At 38.5% G+C, this 19,157-nt stretch overlaps 5 protein-coding genes, 1 long non-coding RNA gene and 1 pseudogene across 6 annotated transcripts; 3 read left to right on the forward strand and 4 right to left on the reverse strand.

Moving 5' to 3' along the window:
- The first annotated feature begins 1,457 nt into the window (after positions 1–1,457).
- Positions 1,458–2,141, forward strand: LOC123474211. The gene is made up of 2 exons (XR_006648830.1): positions 1,458–1,731; positions 1,806–2,141. It is a non-coding gene; the product is annotated as an uncharacterized LOC123474211 (long non-coding RNA).
- Positions 2,142–6,135: 3,994 nt separating this feature from the next.
- On the reverse strand, positions 6,136–6,630 carry LOC123474126 (ATP-dependent DNA helicase pif1-like). Its single transcript, XM_045175978.1, has one exon. It carries the CDS (start codon positions 6,628–6,630, stop codon positions 6,136–6,138), a length of 495 nt encoding a protein of 164 aa, XP_045031913.1.
- A 36-nt stretch (positions 6,631–6,666) lies between these two features.
- Positions 6,667–7,590, reverse strand: LOC116926943. Its single transcript, XM_032933863.2, has one exon. It carries the CDS (start codon positions 7,588–7,590, stop codon positions 6,667–6,669), a length of 924 nt encoding a protein of 307 aa, XP_032789754.2.
- A 99-nt stretch (positions 7,591–7,689) lies between these two features.
- LOC123474240 lies at positions 7,690–8,367 on the reverse strand. The gene has a single exon (XM_045176173.1). The coding sequence runs from the start codon at positions 8,365–8,367 to the stop codon at positions 7,690–7,692; it is 678 nt and encodes a 225-aa protein (XP_045032108.1).
- Positions 8,368–8,412: 45 nt separating this feature from the next.
- LOC116926999 lies at positions 8,413–10,697 on the reverse strand (annotated as a pseudogene).
- Positions 10,698–15,366: 4,669 nt separating this feature from the next.
- LOC116926944 lies at positions 15,367–16,112 on the forward strand (the record flags this gene model as incomplete). Its single annotated transcript, XM_032933864.1, has 2 exons — positions 15,367–15,711; positions 15,990–16,112. Coding segments are annotated over exons 1-2 (468 nt in total), but the record flags the coding sequence as incomplete, so codon positions are not given.
- Positions 16,113–16,121: 9 nt separating this feature from the next.
- LOC123474241 lies at positions 16,122–17,294 on the forward strand. The gene is made up of 4 exons (XM_045176174.1): positions 16,122–16,145; positions 16,246–16,446; positions 16,516–16,908; positions 17,016–17,294. The coding sequence occupies exons 1-4, from the start codon at positions 16,122–16,124 to the stop codon at positions 17,292–17,294; spliced, it is 897 nt and encodes a 298-aa protein (XP_045032109.1).
- Positions 17,295–19,157: the final 1,863 nt, after the last annotated feature.

Genomic DNA, 19,157 nt, shown 5'->3' on the forward strand with positions numbered 1-19,157 from the left:
CAAGATTTGTGGCACGCACAACCTGGATGACCACTTAAAGTAGCAAGTCGCTGTAGCATGCCAAAAACCCACTTACCTATAAACGAGATACCCTCTATTTCTTAAAACTGAAATCATAATTTAAATGAACAAATTTATTATTTTCCTCGTCTCAAGTTCTACTAAGAGAACCCAAAATGGTGACCGGGAGAAGTAATAATCGAATTCATAGTCCACCAAGGAGAATAACAAGGCAAATAAGAGAGCAAAAGTTAAAAAACATGCCAATGTCACAGCGTGTAACAGACCAGCTAGCTTCACCCAAAGTAGGTATTTTAGAAACAATTTATGTAGTTGAGACACTATTTTTTTCACCTCAACAGTTAGGAGGGTTTTTTTTGCAGAAAACGGCTAGTTTCACCAATGGCGTCCAATTACGAATTCGCGGGAAAGATGCAGAAATTTAGTTACTATTAAAACACCAATAAAATATTCCTTTGCGTTCCCATACCCGACATGTAAATCAGCAAATCAGTCTGTGCGGAGAACGAGATCTCCCTTTATCTTTACCTAAAAGCAGTGAAGAAAAAGGGTTCCACAATTTATCAACTTGGATGAATCTTTGCTGAAGTGTCGATGATGCACATGGTGCAACTAATATGCAAGCTGTTTACAATACAGGTCAGGTGAGGTCAGTACCAACATGCGATTGAGAAAAAGCTCTGCACTACTGGTGCTTATGACGAAAATTCCGCTGTCGAACTAAGCTTGATTCTGTATAATGTCTTGTCAGACATGTTGGGCCGTCTTTGTGCAAGTTTTTGATAAGGTAAAAACAAACAACATCCATTTGATGTCTATTGAAATTTGAAGGACAATACCAAAGAACAAAGAATTGCAGAAATAGGAAAACTGGCGTTTGGCACACCAATGCTCAAGAAGCCTACTGTATCTCCTAAGAAACTGGACAACTATTACTCAATTTTCAATTTTTTATTCTTTTTTAAGCTTATTGCGTGGGGGTGAAACAATTGGTTGCTTTTCTGTGTGACTCCAGCCTGTTTCTCCCGATTCAGTCTGCATATCGTGTATATCATTCAATTTAAACAGCTTTCCTTCCAGCTCTGAACGACGTCCTCGCTGATGTGGATAGTTGGGGCACCGTCATCCTTACGCTGCTTGATCAAAGTGTAGCGCTCGACACAATTGATCATCTGGTCCTATTGGATCGTCTTGAGTCCCGTTTTGGCATGGATGGAATTGCTCATCGGTGGTTCCAGTCAGTGTTGCCGCGACCAATTGAAAGATCGAAAAATAGATCGATCAAGATCATTGATCAAAACTGAAACTCAGATCGAGATCGAAATCGATTAATCTGCGATCGAGAATCATTGGGAAAGTGTCGCCATCTATGGATAGAAAAGTAACTCTTATATAAAATTCTTTTTTTTAAGCCATTGAATCTTTACAGACGACGTTAAGATTGGGCCACATGTGATGCAATTGTCTTTTTATTCGTCCGATTCCACTTTGAACGCTATTTCTGTGTATGCTCGGATTTTTCTAAGCAGTTACTTCTGTCATAAGTTATTGTCTTGATTTTTACTTTTAATATGAAACGTATTTAACTGGAAAACAGTCTTGTGTGCACTCTGCAGTCTTTATTAGTGAGATGACTTCCTCTACTTATGAAAGTAATGACTTGGATGATGGTGAAGGCTTGATTTCACGTAAATATGAAGAGATAGATGTGTAAGTACTAACAAAATTGATTGACATTTTTTCATTTGTCTGTCAGTTTAGGCTTAAATTTATATTTTTAACAGTTCTAACAGAGAAAGTGATGACTGTTGATAGCCCTTTGAAAAATCTACTTGTGGCGAAAATTCTTCCACGAAGAACAAAAAATCATCTCCATATTCAGTTATGTTCCACCAATCATAAAGTACTTTAGAAAGGAAGAAGTGTCCTCTAAATCTACGAAGTAAAAATGCCTCATAGTTTGCCAGAACGAAGCGGTGACAGTCTTCAACAAAATTTTGTTTGGTGCTAGAAGACATGTTAAAGTATGTCTCAAGTTTAAAAAAACTGCACTTTTGTGCCTTGTGTGAATTTCAAATTTATTCACTGTATCTTTTGTCTTAATAAACAATTAAAAGTTATTTCACAAACCGTTGCTGGATGAATTTAACGCTCCCTTTAATGCTGGAAGACAATCTTTCAATGTTGATGGCAAGCAATTGTTATAAAATAAAATTGAAAAACATGTCTTGAACTTAAATAATCCATTCTTTGGCAAGCCAGTTGTAACCCAATTTCAGCTCAACGACAGAATAATGGTATGTAATAGGCTAATTAATATCTGATAGAGAATTGGCTACTTTTCAGTTAGGGGAGAGCGCATAATCGCTTAGCAATTATGTATAATTCTAATTAGCTTATTCAAGATACACACCTCACTTAAGTGAGGTTAAAAAGAAGGATTTGCCAATCTAATGAATTGTCTGGTAAGGACTTTACAGCTCAAAAAAAAAATCTTTTTCACGGAAAAGCTAAAGTCATAATTCAAACACAAAAACTGCCCTGTTTATGGCTCTCCAAAATGTTAAATTCGTGTGCACAACAACGGCCATGTGGTCTTCACGTCGTAGAAGTTTCCTTGGCATGACGGTCCTTCCGGTTGTGAAGATCTCAACCGCAGAAACGCCTTGCTAGCCATCCGAATTGTTATAGGAAGTCATTCATATGACGTCATCGCAAAATTAATTAACGGAATGCACACCGAATTTAAAATCTCGAAGAAAGTTAATATCACAATCGCAGACAATGGATTAAATTTCCTTACACGGTAAAAAATTATGACCCTACTAAGACCCCAAATGGAAAATGTAAGTGGGAAAATGTAAGTCCCCAGCTATTTAATGGGGTACCCCACAAGTTATTGTGGTGGTACACTTATTGGTTCACTTAAACTGAAGTGGGCTAGTACACTTATGGGTTTCGTGGGCCTTAGTGTACCCACAAATCGTACACCAATTCATGGGCAAAATAGTGGGGCCTAAGTGGGGATTATGAAAAAATACATGTTTTTCCCCAATTTTTTACAATTTCGTGGGGTTTCATGCACCAAATTATACCCCAATACGTGGGTTATAAGTGTGGTTGTGGAACGTATAAAAAAGAAAATAAATTAGAATTCAGTAAACCAGAGATGTATTTCAAATGGAAAAGACAATTCAATTTTCAATTTTCAAAGAAACCTAATTGTGGTTGAACATTCAGATGCAGACTTGAAGACGGTGGATGTCTGCTACTGCTCGGTACAACCAGGTCTTGTCCATATATTCGTAAATTTTTGTTGTATATTCGATGAAAGTTGAAGAGTGGCTTTTCCTCCAAGATATCTATAGATAAATAAATGTCCAATTAACTGTTTGGCACTATCAAAAATGCACTAATGAATCCATAGCACTGTTGAGCCATATAATTTAAAATATTAAAAACTACTTAAATGTCATGGAAAATAAATGTACCATTAAGTTTGCCATAATATCGTCTTCAACTTCCGTTGCACTTGGGATTGCCATTACACCTTTATTTGGTTTCTTCCTCTTCGTTACAGGATGACTTTCTGAAGTTTGTTCGTGCTAGTTGATTGGCTTTCTTTTGCGCATTCCAGCCCTTCGGCGCATTTCCTTCAAGTGATTCTCAATGAGCCCCCCAGCTTGCGGGTGGAAATAAATATCATGATTGAGTTGTATTTTATCATGGGGATGATGAATCTTTGTGCCAAGACAGGTAAAATTTTGATGATCGTAGCAGCATAACGATGTTTGGTTTCAGTGGAAAGATAATACTGCAACGGGTTTTTCAACCATATACTGACACACGATTCTAACAAGAAAAAAACAGAAAAAACATAATCCATTTACTCAATGACATCGATGTAGGTTAAATATATATGTAAACCTGATTATCGCCTACACTTAGTGCACTGTTATTGGAGGACCCACTTCCTACGTTACCAATGTTTGCATCGGGTTGCTGAGGTTCATCAACATCCTCAGTAGTGAGACATAGACTACCTTGTTGTTATCTTATACTTTCTATAAGCCCTCGCAGCTTTAATAATGGCCTGATCTTGAAGCCGAAACTTGCAACATCAGTGTTATTTAGTAGTAGTAGAGATTTCCCATCAATTTCATTTTCTTAATGGCAAAAGATAAGAAACTATGCCAGGAAAGAAATTATCATTGTTTAGTATTTTTTTTTTACCTAGAGGACTTTAGTGATGTCTTCACTGAATCCTTTAATGAGTAAGAAATTTTTCCGTCGGTGGTACTCCAACTTGTTACATCCATAATTTATGTTGCGTTAAACCTGTAGTGTTTCAGAGCTTCCGTCTAGGTAGCATACATCAGAAAACAAGGGAAAAAAAAGAAAAAAGGAAATAGAAAAGAAATAGTTATAGCAACGAAGCAGCACGAAAAGACGTTGAAAGAAATCATCGAACAGCACTAGGTAAACAAATTTGGTATTTACAGTTCGCAAATTCTTTCCGAAATTCCAAAGAACAGCACTAGCGTCTCAGCAGGAACAAGCCGGGCAGGAAAGCTGGGCAGATAGAGGCAGGGCAACTGGACAGACACAGGCCGGGAAGGGGGCCAGACAAAAGCCGTGCAGCTAAAACAGGCTCAACCGAAAGTTAACCAAAAGTAGACCGGAAGCTACTCCGAAAATTCACCGAGATTACAATTCCGTAAATCACACGAAAAATTCAAAATACAGCACAGTCAATAACCTTCAGTAAGGAACACCAAAACCAAGCGGCTAAGTGTATAAAACCGCATACAAAAATGCGGAAGTGGAATGTACCATTCTTTGCCTTTCTATATTGATTCCCTAAACACCGGTGATTGATTGTTTTCACAAACTACATTTTGTAATAACTGCCATTATTAAAAGTGTAAATTGATTAAAAAATTTGATTTATAAATACTTTCAGTTTTTAAGTTTAGTTTGAAATACTAATTCCATAGAATTAAATAAATTGTTGAAATAATATTAACGCCATTCGGTTAAAAGGCAATGTTGAAGAGCAATAAAGTCGAAAATTTTTGACGCTACATTTTCATAAGTGAAAAGCAGTTTTACCTAAACAGTAGTAAAGTTATTTTCTTAAAACTATTTTCTCATATTTAGAAGGTCAAATCGAAGGCAAACTATTTTGGTTCTTGCAATTGACGGCTAGTTCGTCGTAAACAAGCAACGGTCACTTTTCCTATTGCAGATTATGATGACGAGAAGGATTTTCCTACAAATATTGCATAGTACGAAATAATCCATGTTACTGTGACCATGGTCTAACATTGGAGGTCCCCGAACTGTCGTCTGCTAGGTCTGTTTTGTGCTGTTCGTCTGCTATTTTCGCGGACAAATTTTGGGGCACTGAGGGCGCTGAATACCCGGATCAGTCATAACATCTCCTCCAAAACGTTGTCAACAATGGGGAAAGTCGCTGGTGACTGTTTTCCACGCTGTTTTCTTCTGGATTAAAAATAAACAATTTTCTACAAAAAAAAAGGAAACCTGAATCAATTCCTCTTTGTATTACACAACTTAACATTCATTAATACACATTAATTGACCATCTTAGACAGTTTGCGCAGCTTATGCTGGTCTTTTTTTAATTTCTGGCTAACCTCATTTTTAAACGTTTCCCTTCCATATGATATAGGATTTCTATAAATTCAAACATTTAAAAAGGGACCATTTCCATGCGATGTTCGTCGCAACAAATTCTTGGCAAAAATTCCAAGTCGCAAAAAACATGCCAAGAGAGGCAAAACGCAAGAAGCCTTTGCCTCTCTTGGCATGTTTTTTAGATTTGCGAAAGTTGAAAAAATTGTTCAAAATCATTTTTTTCTGAAAAAGCTTACATGAGAGATTCGTTCCACCAAGTCATCCATGATGTTGCATGCGACGGCCTTGTTTTTCCAAAAAAATTTCTTGTGGAATTTCGATGACATCTGGGTTGTTGAGCCTCGGTATTTGAGGGAGGGTTCCATTTCCGAGCTCGATGAGCCAATCTGCGTAATCTTGACTGCCAGCTGTGGTGCGCATGTTCTGCAACAATCGAAGTTGATGGATATGTGGTTAAGTCGCGTTATTGATGATGGTGGCTTCAGCTACTTGGACTCTGTTTCCATGTCGGACAACGGGCAGGCACTGTCTGAAATCGCCACCGAGCAAGAGGACTTTACCGCCGTAGGGACCGACACCATTTTTCATCACCGTTTGGAACAGATGATTGATTGCGTCGAGAGCGTGGTTGGTCTTCATTGTGGCTTCGCCTGAGATGATTAGACTCGCGTTCCTAATCATTTGCGTATTATAGGTGCCTTCTTCGATTTTTGATCGTGTCGTCTCTGTAATTGGAGGGTAGATCTTGAACTGCGAATGGTAAGTCACACCATCCAGCAACAAAGTCAATGCGATCCCCGTCGAAGCCACTTCGATGACTTGTTTTCCTTGGCCCTGGAGTACATTGATGAGAGTGATGTAGACAAAAGTTTTTCCCGTTCCTCCAGGGCCGTCTAGGAAATACTGTCTTGGATGTGCGGTGTTAGTGACATCGTTGACAGCAGCCATGATTTGATCAAAGGCCGCCCGTTGACCGTCGTTGAGTTAAGCCAGCATCATTTCACCCATCAATCGCTTTTGTTGCCTCACGTTGTCGTCGTTTCTTTCCATTTGGGCTTCAATCAGTTGGTTGATGAGATGAAAGTCAGGAACAGTCAAGGAAAATTCTTCCATCGTCTTGTTGTTGAGACGTAGCTTGTCCTGAATCCATTTCAGCGTCAGATTTTTGGCTACATTGGCATCATGTCCGCTCCTAATAAAGTCTTCCATGAGATGATTGAGGTTGGCATCAAACAGAGTTGCGGCATCTGTAGGATTACAGTAGAGGCAAATGTCGACATAGAGTTGCCTCAGTTGAACTGGCATTTGGAAAACGGCTGCCTCTTCCATGGTCGTTGACCACGCCCTATCGTCTTCTAGCAGATTGAGTGCGATGGCTGCAGATTTGAAAGTGGCATATAGTAATCCGTCGACCGTTCGAAGATGCTCGAAACTTGTCGCTCCCTTGACGTTGATGAGCAGTAATCGAAGGCAATGACGCTCCACTTGCCTGACGCCCACCGTGTAGAGGCGACTGATGATTCTAGACCTTCTGCATCTAGGTTTCCACGAATAGATTTTCTTCATGAACACGTAGTGGTGAGGGATTTCTCGGTAGAAATGCTGTCTTGCGTTGTCGTCTTCGCTATTCAGCTTGAAATATGCCGTCAGGTTGGTGTCAATGGTGGCAGCGTTGATGGCGGCATGCTGTTCATTGCAAGGCAGGAAAAAAACCGACTGTTCTCGGGGCAAATGGACGGCCAGTCGACAGATGGCATGAGACCGGTCTGATAAGGGGAACTTGAAGATTCTCCAACAGGCTTCTGGTGCGCTGACGTAGTGCGCATCCAAATGGCTGGTGATTTCATCCCACACAACTGTTGGAACGTCACCTGCCTCCTGTTGAAAAGTTTCTACTTTCTTGTCCATTTTGATGCAGTCATATCCCTTGTAGACATATTTGAATATGTTCTTGACGATTGACGCGCAGTATTCCAAGTTGATGTGTGAGTCGAACTTCAAGGACAGCTAGGGGTTGTATGGAACGACCCACCTGTTATCCACTTCGAAATGTGTGTGTCCTCTTTTCAAGCGATGCACGATGCCTGTATTTCTCCTTCGATACGTTGGGTAACCATTGTCGTTTACAATCGTTTCGGCCATAAATTTCTTTGGAAAACGTTTCGTGCAGATGTTGCCATCTATGCAAGGGGACTGTTTGTTGGTCGATCCACGCGGTTCGCGGATCATGTGGGCCATGACGATGTTGTAGAGTCTTAAATGGGTTGTCTTGTCCGGTATTTCAGCACAGATGGTTTCGTCCACGTCTTTTTCCGTTGCAGGGGCGTCGCGCTTGTAGATCCAGATGAGCATGTGACAGTGTGGTAGGCCGCGCTTTTGAAATTCAATGACGTGAATTCGAGCGGTGGCAAATCCCAGAACCTGGCGCTTTTCGATGTCGTTAACCAATTTATTTTTCTTTTGGTTAAAGACTCTGGCAACAATATCGGGTCGATCGGATGCCGATAGATGGGTCGGAATGTTGGCCACAATTTCTTTCCACTTTGGGTTTTTTGTGAACGTCAGGAAAAATACCGGTTTGCCGAATTTGCCACTGATTGCCATCGCATCTTGGTACGCTTTCTTCATGGCTCTTGGACTTCCAATAAAACTCGAAGGGAGAACATGATACGATCCGATCGTCATATTTTATCTTTCCGCCCGATTGTTGATGTAGTTCAAGAGACCGTTTTACTGAGCAACGTGAAGCTCCGCCTGATGTTCTCGGATGTACTTGATGCGGTTGGCTTCAATCTTGACATAGGAATCTACCATCGATTGCTGAATGAGTGGTCCTCCGACCATGAAGTTGTTGAAATAGTCCCGTATCGACATGAGAAAGCTGTAAAATTTGCCCTGCGTCACTCTCTTGCGTCTTCCCTCACCTCGATTCAATCGCTAAGGATCATTTTCATCATCATCTTTTTGCTCTTCTGGTTCCAGTTCAGGTTCTTCTTCCGGAAACGCATCATTGGCCGCTGCTTCTGCTGCTGGAATTTGCATTAGCAGTCTCTCGTTGAGCTCTTCTAACTGAATCTCTTCCTCTTCATCCACATCCGTTGCTCTTGCAGCAGCTTCCTCTCTCTCTCGCCGTGTAGCGGTTGTGTAAGGCATATTTACATGCCATCCATCGTCACCGTTTGGAAAGAGCAATGGATAAGGTTTGGTTGGTTAATAATAATAATAGGGATAAGGGATTGGTTGTTGTGTGCTGATTTTGCATCAATGTTCTTCCCCTGAATGGTATGAAGAGATGGCATTGGATGTCTCTCTTGGCTGGTGGCTCTTCGTTTGCGCTTTTGAATAAAACAGCAATTTCGTTTGTCGTCGGACTGTTGTAACGCCTTTGGTCCAGATTTCTTCGATCACTGCTGATGATCATACCCACTATTTGGTGCAGCAAATTTTCAGCTTCGGCTCGACGGTACTCTTCCGCTAGCACTTGACGCATCATTTTGTAAATGGCTGCGTAAGGATTTTTTTCACGGAGCATTGCGTCCAACTCTGCCATCAAGTTTCTACAGCATCTTCCGTTCGACTCGAAAACGCTCTAAATTCGCCGGCCTGTGCTGCATCCATGAAATAGAGATCGGCGTACTTGGGATTGGTTGTATTCGGACCGACGGGTGTCATGTTGTGATACACTTGGTCATGTATTCTGCAACAATAGGGCCACGTCCTGGTGGAGATGAAATACTGGCTCCCAATGAAGCGAATGCGTGAGTGCTGTTGTAGGTGCGAATTTTTGCCATGAAATTCTTCCATTTCGGATGATTGTTTTGCAAAAGTTTTGCAAGTGGTTGAGGGCATTCCTTTGGAGGTTGAAGAATAACTTTTCCTTTTCTACAACATTGCATGAACTTCTTGTCTTGCGGTCTTTCACCCTTGAAGTGTTTTGCGCCGCATTCTTCGCAAATGATGTCCATTGCTCCACAATCATGTAATGGACGATGATCTTCAGAGACAATCGTTTTGCAAGCCAAACGATGAGTTCTTTGCAATCCTGCTTGGTTACAAGCCGCTAAAATCTCTTCGTGATGCGTGCGTTCTTCTTCTGTTTCCAAGGGAACGATCTCTGCATGTTCCAATGCGTTCATCGCACGAATTATTTCTTCGTTTTCCGCTTGTTCTTCACGGAGACGTTCCATCCGAAGCCGATTTTCTTCTAATCTTTCTCGGGTTTCCTCTTCGTTTTCTGTCCTTCTGTAGTTGGCTGTTTGTTCCCTGTTAAGTTCCCTAAGTATTTCCGCCTCTTCTTCCGTTTCTTCAACCAGATACATCTGATGACGCAATCTGTCAGCCATGGCGCGCGACATTCTCTCTTATACCGTCTTGGGCGCGTAGGACTTGATGGCGCAAGTTATCCTCGATCATCCTTACTCTCCTCTAATCAGCGGTTTCTGCGTCGCGTACAGCTTGCTGTCGTGTTGCTTGGTCTCTTAGCCTTGCACGTCTTTCTTCCTCACTTTCCTCTTCCCGCAGAGCTTGTTGCCGCAATGCTTGCTCTTGTAGCCTAGCTTGTTGTATTTCGTCTGGCTCTTGAGCTCGGTTTTCTTTACGTCTTTGCGCTTCTACGTCTACTTCTATCTTGTCTGTCTACTTCATCTTGGGTTTGACGTTGAACTTCTTGATCGGAGCCGCTGTTTTTTCTCATCGCGCATATATTGTGGCCTGGCTCTATTGTCTTGTAAACGTTTTTCTCTAGCCTCTGGAGCTTCTTGCCCTCTTTTCTCTCTTTGATTCGTATTTTTCTCCTCCCTTTCGGCATCAGTCAGTTGACGGCGTGGTGGCATTTCTGTTACCGAACAATTCGTTATTTGTTGACCGATGATAGGTGATATGATGGGAGGGCAATGCAAACAATGGCATAAACAAAAGCAATAATGATTAATATGTTTAACCGTTCCAACACACGACACCGTCCCAGGCAGTTGCTCGATGTGATTTCCGAGTGCTTAAACCTTATAAAGTTGTTGGCCCCAAACACCTATAACTATATCTCCGGTATTGAAGCACTGTTCTTAAATCACCCGCTCTGCATTCTCTCGGCCTTACCGTAGTCTTTGGCCTCGGAGCGTGCCTGACAACGAATCATCATCCGCACAGGAACATTCATCCACAGTAACTTGAGAAAGTCCCTCAAAGGAAGTTAGTTTTTCAGTGCCGGATTTAATCCAACAACCCTTTGGTAGGGGACAGCGTATCGAAACGATGAAAAAACAACAGAAAAATACCGGTATTTTAACCCGCTCCCCTGTTTTGGCCACAAAGAAAAACCCAAACAGAAAATCGAAAAATATGCAAATAGACCACCGAAAGAGAAGCGTTTTTTACCCCTTTTTTCTGTTTCATACAATACTATCAGCTGTTTTTTAAGGATAGGTCTATATTGCGTCACCTTAAGAAACGGCTAAGGAAATGGCGTAAGAAACGGCTTCATCGGAACGATCTTGCCTTATACCTCCCTTATTTTTCTTATATACCGCAAGCCCGTATTACCTCTATCTCTGCCTTCTGTTATTGTTTTTTACAGGGATGTTGTAGGCCCTACCCCCCACTTTTCATGAAAAAAACGCCACTCTTCCTATCCTTCTACTGAAACCACGATATCCGAAAAGAATTGTCAGACAAATTACTTCAAAATACTACGGGGGGAAGGGGGGAGCCCGGGGATTTGATACGTAGTAGAAACAAATTTTCAAAAATTTTCCAATTTAAAAAAAAAAAAATTTTTTTCCTAAGCTGGCAACGCTGTCGTTGTTTATTTTTGGCGAAAGCTCCTCATGTTAGGCCTGTATTTTTTAGGGGGGGTCGAGCGAACTACTACGTAATGTCAAGGGGGGGAGCCAGCCCGAACACTTCAATCTACTACAAGGGGGAGGGAGGGGGGTAAAAATCCGCCAAAATCCCACTACGTAGTATGTGAACGGCCCCTAAACTCGATTTGTTTGGACATCACTATCTTTTCTAATATTTTAAAATTAGCACAGAAGTCAGTTTTCTATTTAAAAGATTCAACATCAACAACAAAAACGAATTCTTATGAAAGCAAGTAGCCTCATAAAACCTCGGAATGCAGTTGATAAATTTTTTAGAAATATAAACCACAAAATTTATGCACTTAAAGATTTTGAAAAAGCCTGCCCTAATTCGTACACAGAAATTCATGTATTCAAGATTTGGATATTATAAACTTTCCCCAAAATCTTGGAACGCAGTCAGAATTTCTATAAAAAATTTTATATTTTAAAAAATATTATATGCAGTCAGTTGCCAAAGTCATCCAAACATAGTCTGTGTTCATACATTTTAATGAATAATTCCCTTCTGAAAACCTGTATGAATTGTTTGGAAGGTGAAACATGGAACGTTCCCCCAAAGTCATAAAACACAATTTTCCTGTTGGCAAAATCAGTGACAATAAGGAAAATTATGGAAAATGTTGGAACATTCTAAATCATTCAATTACCAATTTCATCCACAAACAACATACTTCGCAGTGTCATAATAATAAATTAACATTAGTGCAACAGAATTGATTTTTTAAGGAAAAACATGGAACGGTCTCACAAAACCTTGGAACGCAGTCAATCTATTAGAATATATTCTATTAAACATATCAGCCATAAAATGACTTATTTCTCAGACTTTTGAAGAAACCGTTCTCTAACTGGAAGACAGGCATTCTTTAGTTTAAAGTTCAAACATAGTAGCCTTTTCCACCAAAGCCTAGAACGCACTCAGGCTTCAAATGAAAAATGTTAACCATAACTGGCCCACATTCCAAAATTTTTATAAAACATTTACTTCTACTAACCTAAATTACTTCAAAGCAATCAAGATCAGTGTCTCATGTTCTCTGGAACTCTACCTTTTGTTTAAACTGTGAAATTTTTGTATGGGTCTCTAATAAAGCAGTCAATTTTAGAATTTTGTAGCACAGCATTACCACAGACTAATATTAGAAAGACCACTTTCTCCTATACAGCCATCAGGATAATGCTCGTGACTCCCGCTGCGGCGCTGCGAACGGTTTAGAGGAGACTTTTTGGTGAATTTTCCTTTATCCCTACTGATTAGAGTCTTCACACACCTTAATCTTAAAAATTGACTATTTGTGCTAAATTTTTACTTTTTCCTGTGTAATTTTGTTCGTGACTTCTTCATCATGTATTGAAAATATAAAAAAGATTGGTTTATTTAACTGTGCCTTAAAAAATTGGTTTTATAGACACCCTTTCTCGCTTATTTTGTGACGATTTATAATTAATCGTGAAACGCTGGATTCTTGTGTTGTTGGGAAAGAAGGACAGTTTAGGCGCCAAATTCAATAGTCTTATTAGAAGTGGTGGTATTTTTCTTAGTCAGCTTAAATAGAATAATAGTTTTTACAAATGTGTCGTGATTTCTTTAACTAAAATTGTTGTTCAAGGACAAGAGATGCCGGAATATTGTTTCATTCAAGGTTGTCCTAATAATTATCGTGGGAAGAAAACCTTGGGTGGTGCTACTAATCTAACAAATCCCAAAAAATTAATATTATTTTATGTTCCAAAAGACGAAATTTTAAAGAAAATCTGGTCTGAGAAAATTCCTATCAATGGAACTGACTTAAAAAAAACTTCTAGGTTGTGTGAATTTCACTTTAAAGAAGAAGACATCGTAAAAGAAGATAAATTTATCATTGATGGACAAGTAAAATTTATTCTACGACAAAATTGGAAATTAAAAAATGATGCTTTCCCACAGATTTTCCCATGTAAGAAATAATAACCATTGCTAATTATTATATTTTTTTTGTACATAAACCTTACCTCTGTTTTTTTTCAACATACAGTCGATCCAGTGCAGAGAAAACCACCAGCTGAAAGAAAGCCACTTAACGACACAACAAATACTTACAAGGGACTAACCCCTTCCAGATCAAGAACCAGTAAAGAAAAATTGAGAAATGAAACTGGCTTCAAACCAACCAAGAAAGTGGCAACACACATTCAAGAAATGGTGCAAATAGAACCAAATGAAGAAGCAGTTGATGTATACCCATCTTTTGAAGCTATTACACGTAGTGCTGTAGAAGAGAATCCCACACTCATACAGCAGGAAATTGATAGCATTAACCTTCCATCATCATCTTGGAGAAGAGGAGATGTTTCTTTCGAAGGTTGTATAAATTATTTTGAAATCCAAGAAAAAGAAAAAAGTGTTGCTATACAAAAAATAGTATCTGTTGATTTCAAAAAACGCACATTCTCGCACACTATACTCAATCGTGAGATCACCGATATTGAGGAGAAAAATGGTACTTTCACTTCAATGGCAGAAGTAGAATACATGTTAAGAAAAATACATCAAGCAAGAATCTGCCCAGGAATAGTAAACAACCCTGAAAAGTATCCCCAACAAAATTCAGGTTTGGTTCGTAATGGGAAATTGGTTGATGGCATTTGGAGAGCTAATAAGTAGGTTAATTCCTTGTGCATATTAATAACTATAAACTTATAATTTTTTAAATTTCACAGTTGTAGTCTTGTTCTATCGGATACTGACACAACCAACAAATGCAACTGTTGCAAATTTCTACATAGGGCTATGCAGATGCAAATGAAAAGGATGAAGGCGCTGAAGATGCATTCAAAAGTTAATCACAAGTATTTAACCATGAAACAGCTGTCCCAAAAAGTTGCTGCTAAAGCCAGAAATGAAGCAAGGCAAAAATATAAACTAAAAAAGAAAGAAGAAGAGATAGCAGTAAATTTTAGACTGTAAATTTTGGTTATCTTAACATACATTTTATATTCGTTTATTATAGGCACTGAAAGAAGAGATAAAATACATGCGCAAGCAGATTGCAACAATGAAGAATGATGAAATAAATGTTATCTTAGCTGAAATTAATGATGAAAAGGTATAAGATTTTTTAACTTCTTCCAATTTCAACTAGTGAAGTCTATTGCTTCTATTTGTCTTATGCCTTCCTTTTTACATTTTCTATTAATTTTACGACAACAACCGAAACATGTTACGGTTATTTCCATATAGCAAAAAACAATCCATGTTCCCCTATCCGACATTCCTTAAATCACCATGTGTCAATTCGTGTGAACATAGTGCTATAGTATGACGCTTATATGACGTAGTTTTCTTTTTAAAGACTGAAAGTAGTATTTAGTATATTCAACATTTCTTTATCCCCTTGCATTCAACTACACATTCCGTACATCTCCCATAAATAAGTATCTGAAGTGTATCACCAATTTTACAAATTATACTTGCCTACTGATTAATTACACTATTTTAGAAAGGTAAACTTAATTCTTGCACTGTTTCTGTCATTTACAGGAGAAGTTGGTTGTGAAAACGATTATCGCTAAATCAAGATGTAAAGATAAGAACAATAAGGATATGCGTTACGAGATTGAATGGCTCTTGGAATGCCTTTTGATAAGAGTGAAAAGTCCTGCAACGTACGAACATCTGAGAGTAAACAAAATCCTTCCTCTTCCCTCGAAGGACACTTTAAGAAAGATGATAAGTAGTATGTCACCAGAATTTGGTTTTAATGACTTCGCACTGCAGTGCATAAAAAGAAATTTGAAGAATAAGTCGCTAACTGAAAGATATGGATCACTAATGTGGGACGAGATGTCGATAACGCAGGATTTGCATTTTGACAAAAATACCTTTAAATTTAAAGGATTCACTTATCTACGTGCCGATCCTTCAGACAGTGAGGAAGATGATAGTAACATTTCTGCCCTAGACGATTCTTGGCAGGAGCAGGAGGAAGAAGAAGATTCCGTCCCCTTAGAGACCCCAGATTTAGCCGACCACGGTTTAGTTTTAATGTTTCGCCCCTTCAAAGAAAGATGGATTCAACCAATAGGCGTTTTTGCGTCCAAAAATGCCGCCTCTGGAACTCAATTGCACAAGATAATATTACAAGCAATTATTTTATTAGAAGACAACGATGCACGAGTACTAACAACCGTATGTGATGGATCGCAACCAAATAATGCGGCTTGGAAACTATTTGGAATTTCTGGATGTAACTCAGATACAGCTGCGTTAAATAACAAAATGAAGCATCCAACGGCTGATGGTGATATTTATTTTTTGCGAGATGTTCCACATCTCTTTAAATGTATCAGAAACCACATTTTTAACCACAAGGAAGTACAGGTATGCTTTCCTTCGGTTATTTATCTTTTTTGTGTTTCATGGAAGGTAGTCATTATTAATTTATAAAAAAAATATTACAATTGTAGGCTGCTGGAAAAACAATAAGATACTCTGATCTTTTGAATTTATTTGAACACGACGTAAAAAGAGGAAGCACCGGATTAAGTGTAGTGCCCAAGTTAAGACCAGTGCATCTTTGGCCAAATAGTTTCCAAAGAATGAATGTGAAGCTGGCTGTGCAGGTAGTCAATGTTGGTTAATTATGCATCAATACTTACTAAAATCACGCTAGAATTATATAAATGTGTATATTACTCATTTGCCTACTCCATGAAATTGTAGGTTCTTTCCAAATCAGTAGCTGATGGTCTTCATCGATACCGGACAGATGAGAACGAGGAATTGTCTGCAAAATTTTCTGGTACAGAACCATTGGAGAAGCTTATTAGACTACTGGATGAATCTTTTGACGTTATGAATGCAAGGTGTCCCATTGATGGAATTACAGAGAGGAATTGGAATGGAGAATGTGGACGACGAGCAGTATATACAACACCTCATAACCAATTATTAGTTCGTTTCTTCATTAATTCTGAATTGCGTGATTTCTAGGTACTATCAAATTTATTCAAGTGTATCGAGGAAACGGAAGAAGCCGCTTGTGGCATATTACCAGACAATTTATTGGAAGATGAAGTACTGTTGCAAGATACAACAAACGTTGGCCCTCAAGATATTAACATGGCGAAACACGCTGAAGAAACTGTCATTGATTTAGAATGCTTTTCGTGGAATTATGCAGTATGCAATGCGGATAGTGATCCTGTAGTGAAGTCTACAGAAGGAAATTCTACGGAAGATACTATTTATGAGCCTTTTCTCTCTAAAGTAACTCTTGACAGTCTCAGGGTTACGATACTAAGCACCATTGACGTTGTTGAACTTCTGTTCCAAGACAAGTACAAATACGTCCTGACAGGAAAATTTAATCAGGATTGTATCGAGGTACTTAAATATGTACAACCGTTTTTTGTTCTTAACAGTCTATTATCAACTGTTGAGACACATAAATTTTAAACTTTCTAACGTTCTTATTTTTTCACTTTTTCTAGCGTTTCTTTGGCATCATAAGAATGAGCGGCAGATGTGGCGATAAACCAACAGCCACGTCCTTCTTGGAACTATTTCGGCTTTTCTCGCTCTATTATCCAACAAAGCATATTTTGCGCGGTTCAAATTGTGATGATAAAGAAGAGCAACAAGTTTTGCTAACGTTTTACACTTCATGGATGAAACAACAATTCAAATGCAACAAACAAAAACTGATAGAAAAGAAGAAGTATTTCAATGACATTTTATTGAAGGGAATCACTCGCGAAATTCAACTTTAAAACGATTCTTCTCCTGAAGAACCTACCATGTTAGATGATTCAGCAAATGGAAAGAAGCTTGACGTCCTAGACTGTGATGTAATATTCTACATATGTGGATATATGGTACATTCGTACAGAAATAAGGGAAAAAGAAACAATTCGTCGTTCTGTAAAGATTGTCTAGTCACTGTTGACATAAGTCCAGAGGATTTACCCCCGAAATTCACAGCGTCAAAACTCACCAACATCAAGAAACGGGGAAGATTGATATTCAGTTCATATAATCTGTTTAAATTAATTTGTGTCGTAGAGGAGTCATTTTTGTCGTTAGCTGAGAAAAACAGAGTGTTTTTAAGAGATGCCTTTGAGGCAGTTTTGGTAGCGGTTGCTGAGAGAAACTTACCATTGATTGGGTGTATCAGTCACCAAAAAGAAATGATGACAGCTGCAATTTTCCAATATCTCATTTTACGTTTCAGGTGTTTTTCAAAAGTAAAATTCATTGAGATCGTCGAACGAAAAAAAACAGAATCACACGCTTAGATGAAAAAAAAAAACTTGCCAAATTTGTTCGGCGTTAACATTATTTCATTTTTACGATACAATGTTGTGATAAAAGTTGTAAATATGCGATATGTCAAACAGTCAAAATAAAGAAAGTCAATTTAATGATAAAATTCATAACATATTGATTAATTTAATGAATAACATAATATTTCTGGGTTTTGTTACTTTATACGTACAACATAAATATCATAATTTACACATCGCGCCTAAATTATCCTAAATTCCAAACGACACAAGAATACAGCGATTCACGATTCACTATAAATCGTCACAAAATAAGCGAGAAAGGGTGTCTATAAAACCAATTTTTTAAGGCACAGTTAAATAAACCAATCTTTTTTATATTTTCAATACATGATGAAGAAGTCACGAACAAAATTACACAGGAAAAAGTAAAAATTTAGCACAAATAGTCAATTTTTAAGATTAAGGTGTGTGAAGACTCTAATCAGTAGGGATAAAGGAAAATTCACCAAAAAGTCTCCTCTAAACCGTTCGCAGCGCCGCAGCGGGAGTCACGAGCATTATCCTGTCGATTCCTCTCAGCCCTATAGGGACGATTATGGTCTTTCTAATCTTAGTCTGTGGCATTACATTTGTAACTTTTCGTTCTTAAATTTTGGTATGTTGGCCACAGTTAGCCGATTATCTTGTCATTTTAACTCACACATGCTATATATAACAACGTACAATAAAAACAAATTTAGCTTATGCATATCATACATATGTCCAATCAATACAAATACTTAATTTAAATAATTAATTATGTCCCGCTGTCCAATTATTTATTTCGTATGGTGTAACATAAGCAAACAGACATGTTTTGGAAGGTGAAATGAAGGAAAGCATGAGAAATGTAGAGGAAGAAGGAGGCAAAGATAGTCTTGGTCATGAAGAAAAAAGTAAGAGAGAACAGAGAAATACAGAAGAAGAAATAAGTGAGGCCAGTAAAGGTGACGATGGAAGTGAGATAGAAAAGGGAAATGTAGAAGAAGGAATGGATAAAAACGGTGACGAAGAAGTAGAAAATGAAACGGAAAAATAATTGTTGGCGAAGAAGAGGAAAATTGATCATGAGAGAAGGGAAATTGAACAAAAACTAAAAGAAATAAAGGAGAAACGAAATTCGAAGAACAAAAAAGAAAAAGAGCTGCGGAATTGCTGCGATATCGAAAATATCCGGAAAACCAGGCCATACAGTTGATGAAGGAAATGGAGAAGAGACTAACAGAAGCCAAGACTAACTGTTTTACCAATACGGCAAAACAGTAAGTGTTATCAAGTGTCCATCAAATCAAATTTCATATTTCTATT

This window comes from Daphnia magna, linkage group LG7, assembly GCF_020631705.1.
Source record: "Daphnia magna isolate NIES linkage group LG7, ASM2063170v1.1, whole genome shotgun sequence".
Classification (NCBI taxonomy): domain Eukaryota; kingdom Metazoa; phylum Arthropoda; class Branchiopoda; order Diplostraca; family Daphniidae; genus Daphnia; species Daphnia magna.

What these genes read in the sequence shown, in the direction of transcription:
- LOC123474126 (XM_045175978.1), bottom strand. Translation starts at nt 6,630, where the DNA reads ATGGCTGCTGTCAACGATGTCACTAACACCGCACATCCAAGACAGTAT.
- LOC116926943 (XM_032933863.2), bottom strand. Translation starts at nt 7,590, where the DNA reads ATGGACAAGAAAGTAGAAACTTTTCAACAGGAGGCAGGTGACGTTCCA.
- LOC123474240 (XM_045176173.1), bottom strand. Translation starts at nt 8,367, where the DNA reads ATGACGATCGGATCGTATCATGTTCTCCCTTCGAGTTTTATTGGAAGT.
- LOC123474241 (XM_045176174.1), top strand. Translation starts at nt 16,122, where the DNA reads ATGAATGTGAAGCTGGCTGTGCAG. An exon ending in GAGAATGTGGACGACGAGCA is followed by an intron (nt 16,447 to 16,515) that starts GTATATACAACA and finishes CGTGATTTCTAG; the next exon opens with GTACTATCAAATTTATTCAA. An exon ending in TTAATCAGGATTGTATCGAG is followed by an intron (nt 16,909 to 17,015) that starts GTACTTAAATAT and finishes CACTTTTTCTAG; the next exon opens with CGTTTCTTTGGCATCATAAG.